Source organism: Xyrauchen texanus, chromosome 42 (genome assembly GCF_025860055.1).
Source record: "Xyrauchen texanus isolate HMW12.3.18 chromosome 42, RBS_HiC_50CHRs, whole genome shotgun sequence".
In the NCBI taxonomy this organism is placed as follows: Eukaryota; Metazoa; Chordata; class Actinopteri; order Cypriniformes; family Catostomidae; genus Xyrauchen; species Xyrauchen texanus.
The window spans coordinates 14,870,815-14,888,259 of record NC_068317.1 but is presented as its reverse complement, the minus strand read 5'-3'; the positions used below and the strand labels follow the sequence as shown (position 1 = coordinate 14,888,259).

Sequence of the window (17,445 nt, the reverse complement as noted above, 5' to 3'; positions counted from 1 at the left end):
ACGTCACGGTCCTTCTGCTTATCTGGGACAGGGTCTAATTCCATTAGGGCATAAAGAGGGTTGGCAATGCGGGAGAAGTCCCTAATATACTGTCGGTAATAGCTCAGTAGCCCCATGACTGCTCTCAATTCTCCCACAGTCCGTGGCCTCTTCTCCTTTAAAACTCTAACAGCTGCAGTATCAGCTGGATCCATCTTACTGCCCTCAGCAGACACGATGCGCCCTAAATAGCGGACCTCACGCTTGAACACTTCACACTTACTTGGCTTCAACTTTATCCCATGCTGCCGTAGCCGCTGTAGCACTGTCCTCACATTCTTAACGTGATCCTCGAAAGTTCTACTGAAGACCAGGGTGTCGTCTAAATATGGGATACAGATCTCATCCCTCAGCCCCTCCAAGCATTCTTCCATACAGCGCTGAAAGGCGGCTGGAGCGTTCATCAGGCCAAAGGGGATTCTGATCCACTCATAGAGACCCCATGGTGTTGACGAAAGCAGTCATGGGTCTGCTCTCCTTCGCCATAAAGCCCTGATGGTACGCTTTCCCTTGATCCAAAAGAGAGAACCACGAGTTTCCTCCTAGGCCATCCATTATCTCTTGCACTCTGGGGATAGGCTGGCAGTCAGGGAGGGTCTTTCTGTTCACGTCACAAAAATCTACACACAGTCGGAGACTACCATCTTTTTTTTGAACGCACATGACTGGTGATGCGTACGGCGAGTTAGACTTCTCCACCCAACCCTGAGCGATGAGGTCATTAAAAAGTCCTTCATTTCCCGGTAATGTGGCTTAGGCACAGAGAGGTATGATTTTGCTACAGGCTCTGTGTCTTTCAGGGAGATGTTGAGTTGACAGTTCCCATTACAGTTTTCCCTGATAACACTATGTCATGCTCTGTAATATTCTGCATGCTTACAGTAATAGAGGGTTTTCTGCTGCTCTTATTTACTTTTACGATCATGTCACATAGTTCGAGTCCCTCTGTCCAGCGGGGGTTCACATCCGGCTCAAAGAGAAGTGTGTTGTCTTCATGTGGGGATTCCATATTTACATGACACTCAACTCTGACTGATGTGCGTTTTGGTACGTTAATCCTCTCCCTTTTTGTCTTGACTATATACTCATCCACTGGTGTGGTGCTAACTTGCTCTACAACAGCAGTTACCTGCTCTACAAAAGCCGCTGCTTGGCCTGGAAATGCTGCCCTTACTGTTCTACTTAACCCTTCCCTGTCAGTAGTGTTTGACTGTTTCAGTTCACTATCTATAATAATCCTAATCACATTAGACCCAATGATAGGTTGGACAAGCTTACCACCCTTCATTACAAGTGTGGGGACAATAACTTCTGTGTTGGATGCAGCCCCTGAAGCTAATCTAAAAGTTACCTCGACCCAACCTGTGTATGGCATGCTCTCCCCATTTGCTGCCTGTATGTCAAAAGTCTATGTTATATCCAGAATATCTGTTATGTCTCTTAGTCTTGCGTCTGGCAGGTGTGCTTCTTTCCATAGCTCATCAATTATGGTCACTTGGGAGCCTGAGTCCCACAAAGCCTGAACACTTTGGCCTTGGATGAAGCAGTCAACCATGTCCTTTTCCCCTACTAATGGTGCCTTTTTAGCCCTTTTGTCCCTCTTTGGAATGGTGTTTGTAGTCATACATGAGAGTGCTTGACATTCTCTTTTGTGTACTGCCCAATTATCAACTTGACATGGCCAAGAACAGTAAAGCATTTTCTTACAGGATGCACATTGCTTCAGGATTAGTCCTTATCCCCTCTGTCCACAATGCGCACGTTGCTGGGACATTGCTGCGTTACTAGTCACTCCCTGTCCCGTGCGAGTGACCTTCCTCCGTTTAAAGACTCACCTCCAAACTGCCTCTGTCCTTTTGCTCGACAACCAGCCAGAAAGTGCTCGCTACTGCCACATCTATAACAGTGTGTGCAATAATCTTCAGCTCCACTCTGTTGACAACCAAAACATTTTCTCCTTTGGCCACGATTTGATGGGGGGAAGCTGTGCTGTGGGGCAAACCTTTGCTGATACTGAGCAGTTCCTCTGTGTCTGGGGCCTGCAGTAAACCAGTATCCCTGTGCCGGATCCTGCACCTGCTGACCCGAGAATTGCAGTCCTGATGCACCATCGGCCCCCCCTGTTGGCAGTGGCTGTCTAGGCATATGCTGGGGCTGTTGCATGGACTCTCTAATGTGAGACACTTCAGCTTTAAGATCTTTCAACAGAGCCATCTCAGATTTAATTTCCTCAAGCTGGGAAAGAACAACTGGGGAAGCTTTAGACTTTTGTTGAGTTGGTGGGTTTTCATTTTTTTCAACAGGAGCATCACTGGACTGGGCTGAATGGATGGTAACATGTCTTTGTTGTCCTGACAATTTTTTCTTGTTCTGCCTCTCGGTCTCATAAGCACATGCTGTATTCAATCGCTCAAGCAGCAGTTCATCAGATATGTCAGTTTGCTCCAAATAAGGCTGAAGATCCCGCCTGATGTTGTCATTCTACAGGCCAGTTAACACAGTGTGAAGAAACATCTTCTGCACTAACCCAGGGTCATATTGAAGACCTGACTCAGATTCCTGCGAAGTGAGCAAAATCTTTTGTCTCAGGTCGAAAGTGCGAATAAGAAAATTCTGTGGAGTTTCTTTGATGCCCTGCACCTCTGAGGTCAACTGCTTATAAAGCTCGGTTGCACTTTTCTCTTGATAATGACATCGGAGTATTCGCCTCAGTGTGGGTAAGGTCAAGTTGGTTTTGCCCTCTAAATAACTGCGGAGTTGCATGCCTGGGGATATCGCTCTTATCACTGCATCTACTATCTCCATTTCGGGAAACCCCTTGCTTAAGCCATGTTCAATTTGACGTGCTAAGCTTCAAAAATTCAGCTTGTCTTTCTGACCGGGCTCACCGATTTGGCCAGCTATCTTAAAGTCCTTGTGCCATAGGTTAGGTGCAGGACTGTGGACTACACTCTGTGGTGACTATCTGGTGGGGGTAATGCTTTTAATTCCTCTTGTCTCTGGCGTATTATTCTCATTCTGTTTCTCTGTGCTTGCTAACTGAAGCTGCAAGACCTCAATTCCCTCAAGTATTTTTTTCTCCTCCCTGTCCTGTTGCTTGCCTACTTGTTTTGATGTGCCATCTTTACCAGCTAACTGGAGCTCAGAAATTTTGTCTTGAAGATGGAGTAAGTCAGCCATACCTTTATCCTCAAGCTCTTCTAGCTCTTCTCTCTGTATGTGGTTTGAAATAAGTGTGATGAGAGAAGTTCGGCCCTTGTTGGTAACATGTTCAAACTCTGTTCCCGTGATGATTAGATAGTCACACAGCTCCACCAAACTTTCTCGGGGCAACAGACACAACGCCCCTATCACTTCAAGCTGCAACTCCTCTAACTCTGTCGACTCCACCTTTCCAGCTGAGTGCATGTGCTAGCAGTGAAGTGGTACCTTTCAATCTTTGGGTAGTAGTAGCAGCCCTCCTGGTATGCAGAAATACCTCAGATCACATGCATGCTGCCCAAGTCGATTGGAATTCCACTGTTGCTGATTCGCCACCTGTTTCTGATGTTCTGGGTTGTTTAAAAGGGATGTGTGACGGCTGGGGACATCTCTGGTAGACGCTGAACCATGCTGCACACTATCCCAAGCGGTGCCTCCAAATGTTACGTCCCTGTAAAAGGGGTAATAGAAATTATAACATGGACACGATGTAGCTTCAGTCAAGTCCAATGTTGTTATGGACGAACGTAAGCCACGCGTTCCGTACACAGGTTGAACGAGGCATTAGCAATCGCACACAGATCCTCCAATCACAAACTGGTACTTAAACTTACGGCAAAAGAAAGTTAAACTTATGTAAACAAGCAAACACTGCATATTGTAATTTAAAGTGCATTTCACCAAAATGTTATAGAGGTTAAATAAGACAGCATTTTAAACACAGATCGTCTTTTTATCCTATTAATTGTATTTCAACTTTCTCCTGTTTTATAAAGAATTGAATGATCAGTTTCTTAACCAAACATAAAGCATTTTAACTTAACAGTTTTTACTTTACCCTTTTTATGGACAATTTTAAGTATCTTTTAACTTATATCAACCCATTCAATGTATCAGTATTACATCATTTTTATCATCCTTACATAATTGACTTAATTTTATATATACAGTACATGTGAATATTTTGCTATTATAGCCATGCACTACTATACACTGACATCATTGATAATATTACTTTTATGCATTTGCAAGACCCTTTCGTCCACACCAATTTACAGTGTATTTTTATTCAGTGTTTATGTTCCCTGGGAATCAAACCCACAACCTTGCTCTATCACTTTAACTACAGGAACCTAATGATTAAATTATTTGAAAAGAATAACAAAATTATTTATATATTGAAAAATGGGGGTGTTCACTATCCTTTTCTGCATATCGCAGCGCTGTTTTGTGGTCCTCTCTGCATAACGCGGCGGCTCATTTTAGATTATCGTGGCCAATTCGGCAGGTTTCGCGGCCGACCCACCGGCCCGCTCGGTTCTCCCGATGGACAGTCCACCCCTGATCGGCCCCAAAGTGCGTCGGCCCACCGGGAAAATGCCTGGTATGCCTGATTACCAGTCCAGCCCTTGCCACTGCTTACCTGCTTCATATGACAACTCTCCTGACATGAGAATCTTTCCGGCCCCACCCATTTCCCACAAACAGACCCAGGCACTAAACACAGGGGCATCATGCAACACAGAACTCCCTTCAATCGACCTATCTAATGACAAATTATTTTCAAACCAACGCAGACATTTTAACGCAATCTTGCTGCCATGCAGCACTCGCTCTGACCATTCCACTGTATGCTGCAGTTCTACACGGCCTCTGTCCGAACAGACACGAGCCGAATTCGACTCTGCAAGATGCGGATCATGCGCCGCATCCCAACTCATTCATAAACATACCGCAAGGTGTCTCGCTCTCAGCATTATTGATCTATATTGTACAGCAGGGGACAGTCATACTCCTAAGGAGCGAATGACCACAAGTTTATCCTTCAGTAATAATTGTAAGTCAATTCCTCCTGCGTATCTGCATGGAGTACAGAGCTAAAGCTCTTATTTCACATCATTTTAAGCTGTTTTTCACATTGTTTATTAAGACATACTGTATATCCCAGCACATATCTCCTACATTTCTGTATGCCGCGCAAAGCTGCAACTCATTTCACACCTATTGCTATGCGATGCATTTCCGATGCAAGATGTACAAGTATATTGTATACAGGTGAGAGTTATACTCCTAAGGAGCAAATGGCCTAAAGTGAATCCTTCAATGATGATTGCAAGTCCATGCATATCTGTAGGCAGTACAGAGCCAAAGCTCTTATTTCTCAGATAAGTTTCTGCTATTTTTTTTCACAGTATTTATGTATTCCCTAGCATTATTTTTCTAAATATGATTATTTTGTCTTTTCTACATCAACTTCTGAAATTGCGCCTGCCACAAGGTCTCACCAATATTACTTCAAGCAGGTTTACCTCTCGCTTCCTCTATCTAGATGCCTTTCCAAGACTTCACTTTTACTTACCGAGGAGTCAAATATGGCAACCATTTTAGTTTAGAAAGCACAACTGCAGTGCTTCTGCCTTAGGCTCAAAACATCTTTAAGCAGCACAAATGTACTGTCCACGTGCCACAACTGCAGCATCTTTTGGGTCATGCAACAAACTCCCATGACACCATAAAGCAGCGCATATGTGGTGTAAATGTGCCGCAACTGCGGTGCACTTCGGACCATGTGAAAAATTCCCACCATTCTGCAAAGCGGTGCAAACTTGCTTTACAGGTGGCGCAACTGCTGTGTACTTCGGACCATGCGGAAAACTCCCACCACACCGCAAAGCAGCGCAAATGTCTATTCCAGGTGCTGCAACTGCAGAAATGTTCATGCCATGCCACTAAATCTCCCACAACACTGCAATCATGTTTCCTATTTCCTCTTTATGTTAATCTAGGGGCACAGCTCATAAATATATACCTATCACAAACCACAATTTAGCAAGGTTCTTTACTCTGCGCCCCTTGCCATTCGATTGCAGTGTGGGCCCTCCTGTTCGAACACTATGCAGGCTTTCCCATCAAATTGCAGTGAGGGCTCTCCTGTTCTAATGCATTGTGAGCGCATTGGTAGCAGGCTCTCCCATTCGTATCGCAGTGTGGGCTTTCCAGTTCGACGGAAATGCAGGCTCTCCGATTCGAATAACAGGGTGGGCTCTTCTGTCCGAAACGCAGTATGAGCTCTCCTGTTTGAGTGCAGTGGCGTTGCAGTAATCTTAAGGTCATAGTCAAAATAAGCCTGACACACAATAAGGTATGCCTAAATGTGATAAACCATGTGTGCCCTATTTGATACTGCAGCCACAGTGCCCCACCAGATAATGTGCTTCAGCGCCCGCACATGCTCGATACTGCTGCAGCATTGACCGCATACTCTCTATTATGCCATAGCATCACCCCTTTCACATTTTGATACTGACGCAGCAGTGCCCTGCCATGACAAACATAATAAAGTTGTATTCTAAACTAACCTTTCGCTTCCCTCAAAGCTGCATATAAATGTAATTGACACATTTTCCATAACTAACCTTCTGCTTACCTTAAAGATGTATGTTAAGGTATATATTAACATATTCCTAACTAACCATTTGCTCCCCCTACAGGTAAGTACAAACGAACCTTTGTTCCCCACAGGAGATGGATCCAAGATGGCGGCGCGGTAGCACACAGCGGCCACTCCGGATCCACAATGGTGCTATTTTTGTTAAAAAAGCCCGACTTTTGCAACACATGGACATCGGAGCAACCAGTGTTCGTGTCTACCATCGCCAGACACTACTCAAATATAAGACTCATGCAAAAACCAAGCTGCATGATGACCTGCAGGAGGCGCTACGCGTACTCGGCTTGCTGCGGAGACCAGGCCTCCAGCCCTCGGCGTCGCCTGATGCCGGTGGCTGGGGAGAGGACGTCGTAGCGGTGTCGCGAAAGCGAAGCGGAAAGAGGGCGGGGGTCCATGCTAGGCTAAAACAAACCCTAGCCGGCCGGCTCTCCCGTCTATCCTGCTCTCAAATGTTTGCTCCCTGGACAATAAACTGGACTATATCCGACTCCAGCAGGCTACGCAGCGTGAGTTTAGAGACTGCTGCGTCTTTGTTTTCACGGAGACGTGGCTCAGCGACAGAGTTCCGGATGCCGCCATTCAGCTAGACGGGCTTGCCTCGTTTCGTGCCGACAGAAATACAGCTCTCTGCGGTAAGACTCGCGGTGGTGGCTTGTGTGTTTACATCAACACGGAATGGAGCAAGAACTCTATGCTAGTCTCTAGTTACTGTTCATCGCTGTTGGAGCTTGTGACTGTTAGATGCAGACCTTTTTATCTACCACGGGAATTCACCACTGTTTGCATAACCGAGTTTACATTCCCCAGCGCTAACGCTAAGGAAGCTCTGTGAACTGTATGGGGCTATGAGCTGAACTGCAGAACGCTCACCCCGACGGACTGTTTATTGTCGCCGGAGATTTCAACCATGCAAATCTCAAGACAGTGCTCCCTAAATTCCATCAGTATGTGGACTTTGCAACGAGAGGGCTAACGCGCTTGATCTTGTTTACACAAACATCCCAGGCGCTGCCGGGCGGAGCCCCGCCCCCACCTCGGCTACTCAGACCACATCTCTGTTATGTTAATTCCAGCATACAGACCGCTCGTCAGACGCACAAAACCGCTTCAGAAGCAGGTGAAAACCTGGCCAGCAGGAGCCATCTCTGCTCTTCAGGACTGTTTTGAGTGTACTGACTGGCACATGTTCAGGAGGCTGCAACATATGGCGATTCTACCAACTTGGAGGAATACACAGCATCAGTGACCAGCTACATCAGCAAGTGCATTGATGATGTCACTTTCTCCAAGACCATCACCACACGCTCCAACCAGAAGCCGTGGATGACTGCGGAGGTGCGCACGCTGCTGAGGTCCCGAGACTCCGCCTTCAGAGCAGGCGATAAGGCAGCCCTAAGAACAGCTAGGGCCAAACTGTCACGGGCAATCAGAGAGGCAAAGCGCGACACGCCCAGAGAATCCACAGTCACTTTCAGGACAGCGGTGACACGCGCGCATGTGGGAGGGCATCCAGGCCATCACCAACTACAGGACAACATCAGTTGCCTGTGACAAAGATGCCTCCCTTCCAGATGCGCTGAACGACTTCTACGCTCGGTTTGAAGTGCAGAACGACGTGATGGCGAGGAAGTCCACCCCTCCTCCCAACGACCAGGTGCTCTGTCTTACCACGGCAGATGTGAGGAAAACTCTACGTAGAGTCAACCCACGGAAGGCTGCTGGACCAGACAACATTCCTGGCAGAGTGCTCAGAGGATGTGCAGACCAGCTAGCAGATGTTCTTACCGACATCTTCAACATCTCTCTGAGCAGCACCGTTGTTCCAACGTGCTTCAAGGCCACCACCATCATCCCCATGCCAAAGAAGTCTTCAGTGTCCTGCCTCAACGACTACCGTCCCGTCGCACTTACACCCATCATCATGAAGTGCTTTGAGAGGCTCGTCATGAGGCAGATTAAGACCCAGCTGCCCCCCTCACTAGACCCACTGCAGTTTGCGTATCGTTCAAACCGTTCAACGGACGATGCCATCACCACAACCCTTCCATCTGGCCCTCACCCACCTAGACAATAAGGACTCATACGTTCGAATGCTGTTCATAGATTTCAGCTCAGCATTCAACACAATCATTCCCCAGCACCTGATTGGAAAGCTGAACCTGCTGGGCCTGGACACCTCCCTCTGCAACTGGATCCTGGACTTCCTGACTGGGAGACCTCAGTCAGTCCGGATCGGGAACAGCATCTCCACCACCACCACACTGAGCACTGGGGCCCCCAGGGCTGTGTGCTCAGTCCACTGCTGTTCACTCTGCTGACTCACGACTGTGCAGCAATGCACAGCTCGAATCACATCATCAAGTTCGCCGATGACACGACCGTGGTGGGTCTCATCAGCAAGAACAACGAGTCAGCATACAGAGAGGAGGTGCAGCGGCTGACGAACTGGTGTAGAGCCAACAACCTGTCCCTGAATATCGACAAAACAAAAGAGATGGTTGTTGACTTTAGGAGAGCACAAGGTGAACACACTGCGCTGAACATCGACGGCTCCTCTGTGGAGATCGTCAAGAGCACCAAATTTCTTGGTGTTCACCTGGCGGAGAACCTCACCTGGTCCCTCAACACCAGCTCTATCACCAAGAAAGCCCAGCAGCGTCTCTACTTTCTTCGAAGGCTGAGGAAAGCACATCTCCCAACCCCCATCCTCACTACATTCTATAGAGGGACTATTGAGAGCATCCTGAGCAGCTGCATCACTGCCTGGTTTGGGACTTGCACCGTTTCGGACCGCAAAGCCCTGCAGAGGATAGTGAGGACAGCTGAGAAGATCATTGGGGTCTCTCTTCCCTCCATCAAAGACATTTACAAAAAACACTGTATCCATAAAGCAACCAGCATTGTGGACGACCCCACACACCCCTCACACAAACTCTTTACCCTCCTCCCGTCTGGCAAGAGGTACCGAAGCATTCGGGCCCTCACGGCCAGACTGTGTAACAGCTTCTTCCCCAAGCCATCAGACTTCTCAATACTCAGAGACTGGTTTGACACACACGTGTCCTGAGTTGCACTTTAATAACTGTCACTTTATAACTGTCTGCTACCTCAATAACTGCTATGTGCATAGAACATTATCTCATAGTATGTTATGTTTACATTTTAGAAACTGTCATCTTTTTGCACTACTGAGTACTGGTCGGCGCTGCACTGTCTATTGTCCTGTTCATTGTCAGTAATTTGTTGTACTGTCCTGTACTTTTTGCACATGTTTGCATGTGCACTTTATATAGGTATATATAGGTAGTTTATATAGGTATTTTATTTCGTTGTGTAGTCTCATGTGGTCCTATGTTGGTCCTTTGTTGTTTTTATGTAGCACCATGGTCCTGGAGGAACGTTGTCTCATTTTGCTGTGTACTGTACTAACTGTATATGGTTGAAACGACAATAAAAACCACTTGACTTGACTTGACTTGACTTGAGGTGTTAATAAATCTAATGAAGTCTTTTGTCCCTGTCATGACCAGCTTGTTTCAAGCCGTAACATAAAAGAGGGATCAGACAAAAACATTTTTATTTTAATTAAACAAATACCACAACGACCAGTATTTAATAAACATAAGTCTAGGGATAATGAAGGAAAACCATAGAGTTAACAAACAATATAACTATGACAAAATCTTTGTGCTACATGATATAAGAAAAACAAAATAAGAAAAGTGTCAATAAGGTCTTACATACTGAGACAAGCTACTCCTAAGAAAAACTATCCCACAGAGAGTGTCTCCCCCAAATAACCCACAACACTCTTATATACTCTAACTAATTATCAATTAAAATGGGGAAAACCAATCAAAAACTCCCACACTCTGCTCCAATAGAATCAGGAGGAGACTCAGGGTTGTCACACCTCCCACTCTAAAAGGAGGTTCCCTAAAGAACCTACAAAAGAAAAAACATTGCGCACATACTGTACAAAACAACTGTTTAAATATGCATATACAATAGCATTGATACTTATCTCCATAAATTACACTCATTTCGCTCTCGGAATCCTGGGCCCTAGGACATAAGAAAGAAAAAAAGGAGAGAAAGGAGAAAAGAAATAAAGAATGGAGAAAAGAGAAAAAAGAAAAGATGACCAACACTAATAGGACATCTTACACCTGTGAGAGAGCATCAGCAATTATGTTATCCTTGAGACGTATGTGTTTAATCTGTAAGTGGAAAGGTTGTAAAACAAGACTCCATTTCATAATTCTTTGATTCTTACCACGCATTCAATCTAAGAATGTCAACGGATTATGGTCAGTATATACAATAATAGGACCACAGACCGAACTCAAATAGACCTCAAAATGTTGAACGGCTAAAACAAGGGCTAAAGCCTTTTTTTCCACCGTAGAAAACACTTGCTGGTGACAATACATTTTTTTTTTAAAAAAGAACTGACCGGATGTTCAATTCCATTAGAATCCTCTTGTAAAACTACAGATAGAATCAACTTAAGTGTGTATAGGTTTTACACAACCCCAGCCAACCACCTTAACCAAATATGTCACAGTGGCCTTTCCAAATTCACACTTGGCAAGGTTTATCGTTTAGTTGGCTTTAACCAGATGCACAAAAAGTTCTGATCAAGGTGTTCAGACCAAGAAGAACTATACAGCATACGACCGACAGAGATTTAAAACCTCCATCCAGAAAAACAAAGAGTTAACAAATAATATAACTATGACAAAATCTTTGTGCTACACGATATAAGAAAAACAAAATAAGAAAAGTGTCAATAAACCTTATTACTGAGACCAGCCACTCCTAAGAAAACTTATCCCACAGAGAGTGTCTCCCCAAAATAACCAACAACACTCTTATATACTCTAACTAATTATCAATTAACATGGGAAAACCAATCAAAATCTCCCACGCTCTGCTCCGATAGAATCAGGAGGAGACTCAGGGTTGTCACAGTGCCCTACTCGATACTACAGCAACAGTGCCCCACCCATACCAAATGTGTGTACACGGTTGTCAATATTTTATCCACAAGTGCTTTCAATGTCTAAGTTCCATACTTTCATAGAAGTGCATCTACAGCAATGGAAACACAGCAGCGCTCCCACAGAAACTCCTTTACTATGCCCCCAAATACTCAATCCACTGCCGCACCAGTGGTTTAAATTCCTCTCCCGCAGGAGCACCTCCCCCCCCCCATTCCATCTCCTCTACTCCACTGCCACAGCACTGCCTTAGCTCTGCTCCCACAGGAGGCCCACTTTACTTTACTGCTGCAGCAGCATTTTACCATGCTTCCGCCAAAGCCTTTTTTCTTCTTCGCTTCTCGGCAGCTGCAGCAAGCATTACAGGAGATAGCGGTCACCACCTCCTCTTCTCAAAGCACCATATTTCCCTATCTATGGGTAGTCAATTAAGTGAGGATACCTCTGCAAACAAGCCCTGTTCCTCTTGTTCTCATTCTCCCCGTTCGATTACTTGCTGGGTTTACCTGTTCAAATGCCGTGAGCTCTGTCTCTCAATAGAGCAGTCTCCTGTTCGAATCGCAGTGTGAGCCCTCCATTTGGACCAACTCTTGTGCTAATTTTCCTAGTTCGATTACTTGCTGGGCTAACCCTTTCAAACGCAGTGAGCTCTCTCTCTCAATAGAGCAGTCTCCCATTCAAATCGCAATGTGAGCCCTCCCTTTCGAAAGCAGCGTGACCAACTTTCATTCTCATTCTCCCCATTCGATTGCTTGCTGGGCTTACCCGTTCGAATGCCGTGAGCTCTCTCTCTCTGTCTATAGAGCAGTCTACCAATATAATCGCAGTGTGAGCGCTCCCTTTAACACAGCACGAGCCAACTCTCCTTTTTACCTTCCCTGTTACACTTCTACGACGAATGGTGGTCTCTCGTTCAAATTGCAGCATAGCCCTCTCAACCAGCCATAATACAAAAACACACCTTCAAACAAATGCTTAAAGCACTCCCTCTAAACAGATTTTGGGGGGAAGGACAATTCAAAAGCATTCGCCAAGCCAATTTACCAATTAGAATTGTTGATGCTTACTGTCCTAAATACTTCCTGCCATACTCATGGTACTGTTCTTTCATCTTAACACCATCGCTGAGTCTTGAGCTCCAAGCCCTCCAGTATATGGACAGCAAGCCAAATACGTTTACTGCTTCAACACAAGATTACATTAACATACACACTACTGAAACCACTGGAGTCTTATGGATTACTTGTATGCTGTCTTTATATGCTTTTTGGACCTTTTGAGTTCTGGTAATAATTCACTTACATTGTGAGGACCATCAGATCTAATATATTCTTCTAAAAATCTTAATTTGTGTTCTGCAGAAGATCAAAAGTTTTTTAAGCTTTGCAAACACAGCATTCTTTTAATGTGAGTGTTGTCACTGTGACAACAGCAGCCGCTCATCAGTGCAGAAAGGAAGGGGGAAGTTAGCGTTTGAGTGTGTTCTCTATGTACTTCTGCTTGACAGGAAGTGCTGTATCATTGAATATTTATAATCAGAGCATTGTGCCTTCAACTAAAACATGGGCACACAAGCATTTAAGCATACATTTAAATATGCCTATGAACTTATATGCATAAAACTTTGCTGAGAAAAATGCATATCAAAATAAGGGAAACATTTATAGACCTGTGGTCCTTTTTTAGGCTCCATACCATGGACTTGATGTACCCCTGGTATCTATTCTGTAAAATGAGTGTTGCATTTTAAAGGCTAATTAATAAAGTCCTTATATGACAAACAGGCTTCTTTTACTGTGCCTAAAAATCATCAAGAATTTTAATGACTGATTGAAACTATTTATGTGTGTGGTTTGGACGTGACATTCTTTTTATTTGTTCTGCTCAATAAACTAATTTTAGATTAAGATTTTTTGTAGTAAAAATGTATAGTGTGTAGAAATTAATATTAAACAATATTAATGTATGCCATTCATGTTTACAAATGTACTGTTGTTCAAGGTAAAGTACACCCAAAAATTTAAATTCTCTCATTATTTTCTTACCCTCATGATATCTCAGGTGAATATGACAGGTCTTCACCTGAACACATTTAAAGAAAGACAGAAAAATATCTTAGCTCAATAGGTCCTTAAAATGCAATTGGATGGTGATCTGACATTTGAAGCTCCAAAAATCACAGACAGTTAGTATAAACGTCATCCATACAACTCCAGTTAAATTAATGTCTTCTAAAGCATCACGATCGCTTTTGGTGTGAAAAAGATCAATATTTAAGTACTTTTTAACTATAAACCTTCACTTCCAGTTGATTAAGCTTCATGAGAGAGCTGAGTTCACACAGTCTCTCGTGTGATGTATTTGCGTCGGCATGTTACAGACTGTAAAGGGATCAATGGAAAGGAGGAGGTGAGAACTGGCTTGATAATATAAATAATATTTTTAATATAAAACTTAAACAAACACACACATGACGGACATGTCCGTAAACGATCTCTCTCTCGTCGCACCACCGTCTGTCATCGGCCTTTATCCCTCTCGGAGGCTTAATTTGCCTGATAAGGGACCGGGTGTGCCAGTATCACGACCCGGCCCCGCCTTCCACCCTGCCACACAGACGTAATCTCACATTCTTCACTCAGTTGAGACATCGAGGATAAGGACACAAACGCACCATTGTGAGTAAACAAACAGATACAAATACAGATCTAAACCAAAACCAACAAAGGTTCTGTACAGCAGTCTGTCTATGCAGTTGTAAACAGCACTGCTCTTCCGGGTGTGTTGCACCTGCACCAATTCTGAAATATCTCATGTGCCAACGCTATTACGTCACATGCTTACTACTGCTGACCGGAAACGATGGTTTATAGTTAATAAGTACTTAAATATTGATCTTTTTCAAACCAAAAGCAATCGTGTTGCATGAAGAATGAAAGTCATACACACCTGGGATATCATGAGTTTGAGTAAATGATGAATTTAAATTTTTGGGTGAACTATCCCTTTAACTAAAGTTAAGGAATACAACCTTATTGGAAAGTGTGACCAATTATGCTTTATTTTGGCCTAAAATAACATGCATATAGTACCATATTCATATGTTAACCTTTTTTATGATACTTTTATTGCAAAGCAATTAATATCATCATAATTGATGTACAGAGTCATATACAGTACTTGTAACTTTTTGGCAATGTTCCACTATACGTTATGGTTCGGTTCGGTTCGACTCGACTCTACTTGCTTTACTTTTCTGAGCTTGCTTTTCCATTGCAGTTTAGTTTCACCTCAACATGGGAGGGATTATAGGCTGATCATCATAGTTGCGCTGCCTCTACTGCCACGACATCATCTTTAACGCGACACAAACATAAACAATAGCACGACCGCTAACTGTTAGCTACTAGCTCATTGTGCTGAATAAAGCAGTTGTTGCATGGTGATTTTACGCATGTGTATCAGTTAAATTGGCCTGGTTGTTTTAGAAGCAAGCTTTCCAGTAGCTGTCAACAAAATAAATTGAAGCTTTCAAGCAGAATATAGAGTTAACATAACAAAATGTACTATCCTCCATCGTGGACTCTAACTTCCACTTTTCCTTGATATTTCTGTAGTCACTTTTACATTTTCTTCCCTTTTTACGTAACTTTTCCCTACACTGTTGCTAGGTCCGGTGGTAGTCGTGTTCTGCCAACAGCCGAGACACTTCCTGAAATACTTTTTCATTTCACATCTTTTCGTTCGTCTCTAATGAGAGGAACGTCTGTACCTCATTTATTTACCACGGCGTCGATTTGTGCACAGCCATTTATTTTACAATTTGAAAGTCGCATGAACAAATGATACTGCTATCCCTGCAGCTAACTTCAAAACTAGCGGGTTGATATCACGTGTCAAAAATCCAGTGACGCTGATAGTGACGATTCTCTGTGACCAGTCAGTGATCTGCAGGGTTTTGACGTCACATTTAGTATCAGCTCGGCATGCTTGGAACCGCGACCGAGGTGGTGCTAAAACAAGTAACAGGTACTATCCACAGTTGCAAACCCCCCAAAACAAATAGTGAGCAGAGTTGCGTCTCGTCGAGTTGTACCGTGCAGTGGAAAAGCCCCATTTAATTGTAATGGAGGGACATTGAAAACATTTAACTTAACTTTGGCTTTTTAATTTTAGCTTAACTCATTGTTAACTTACAATTATACTTTTTTACTATGCATATGTACGTTTGTTGACAACATTTTTTCTTAAATCAAACAATAATAGACAGACCCCCTGATGAAGACCCTGGCATAGACCTATATCATCACTTTCCTTCAGACACAGTAAATACATTAAACAAAATATGTAGACAAATACATTTAAGCTCATATCTGTGTGCATAAACAGCTGCATGGAAAATATGTGTTTGCATCATAGAGTATTATGCTATATTGTGTTATACAATAGACACAGTCCCCTGAGGTCTGTGCTCATTACAAACAGATATTTCCTTCTTTGTTTCCACGGGAACATGACCTCAGTGAGACCACACCACATATCAATGACTAACCCGGAGAGTGAGTGTGAGTGCACGTGTGTGTTATTAGTGGTGCTTGCTTGCAAGGATTGGACATTTGTGATTTCCAGGTGATTGGACAATACAATCTGCAGAAAAATCCCATAGACACACATTTAGGGAGGGACCTGAGCCATATCTAGGGAGCAGAATATCTTAGATACTTGACAATGGGCTTATTTGAATTAAATCTTTAGAGATGTTGTGTGTTTTTATTGTTTGCTAATTGCATATTGTTCTTTCACTCTCATCTCTTCAACTGAATCATTTCTTGCATTTTCCTGCATTGCTATTTCTCTTTGTTTCTCTGTTGCTCTGTCTCTCTCTATACATCCGTCACTCCAGTGAAGAATGAGTAATGTGTGTTTTTTCTTGCTGTAACTGCATACTATTTTAAGAGCAGCATCCATAATTAAGATTGACTGGACCTGCAGGGATAGAATGTGTATTAGGCTGTGTGTGTGTGTGTGTGTGTGTGTGTGTGTGTGTGTGTGTGTGTGCATCTTTATACTACATATAAATGGATGGAAATACCTTATTAATTAGAGAGGTCAACAGAGAATGGCCAGACTGGTTTAAACTGACAAAGTCTACGGTAACTCAGATAACCGCTCTGTACAATTACAGCAAAATCTGTACATTTTCCAAACATTTGGCCACCAGTGTATATACAGTATAATGTGTGCATTAAAATGTAAATGCTGCAATAACAGTTTTACACTTTTAGGTGAATTTGATCTACATAACGTACTTCTAGTTGTCTGTGCATATTTGGGTGGTATACAAGAAAGAATTTCAACATAAAAAAGAATACACACAACAGCTTTGACATTTCCACATGTTTTCTCTTTCTCTTTCTGTTTCTCTCTCTCTCTCTCTGCAGGATCAGTACTGAGTCACACTCTCCCAAGCTGCAGATTCGGAGTCACAGTTACCTGCGAGCGGTGAGTGAGGTTTCAATCAACCGCAGTTTCGACAGTCTGGACCCAGCTGCCCTGCTGGCCTCACCCAAATTTCGCTCCCGAAATGAGAGCTACATGAGGGCCATGAGTACGATCAGTCAGGTTGGTCATTCGCCCCCATCCGTCTGGTGGAAATTGTTGTTAGATTCTGATCTCAGACCAGTTTGAGTCTTCACCTGTGATGGTTAAGGTAAAACAGTGGGAAAGAACAACTGGCCCTGGATCAGATCC

The 17,445-nt window shown here is 43.7% G+C and overlaps 1 protein-coding gene across 3 annotated transcripts in view; it reads left to right on the top strand.

Moving 5' to 3' along the window:
* The window catches only part of dlgap1b (discs, large (Drosophila) homolog-associated protein 1b), a 174,981-nt gene that overhangs the window by 92,045 nt on the left and 65,491 nt on the right, over positions 1-17,445 (top strand). For 2 of the 3 annotated variants that reach the window (XM_052114908.1, XM_052114910.1), the window contains exon 5: positions 17,136-17,316. In XM_052114908.1, the coding sequence (XP_051970868.1) occupies positions 17,136-17,316 (181 nt within the window). The remainder of the gene's footprint in view (positions 1-17,135; positions 17,317-17,445) is intronic. The other variant, XM_052114909.1, reaches the window with a different exon arrangement.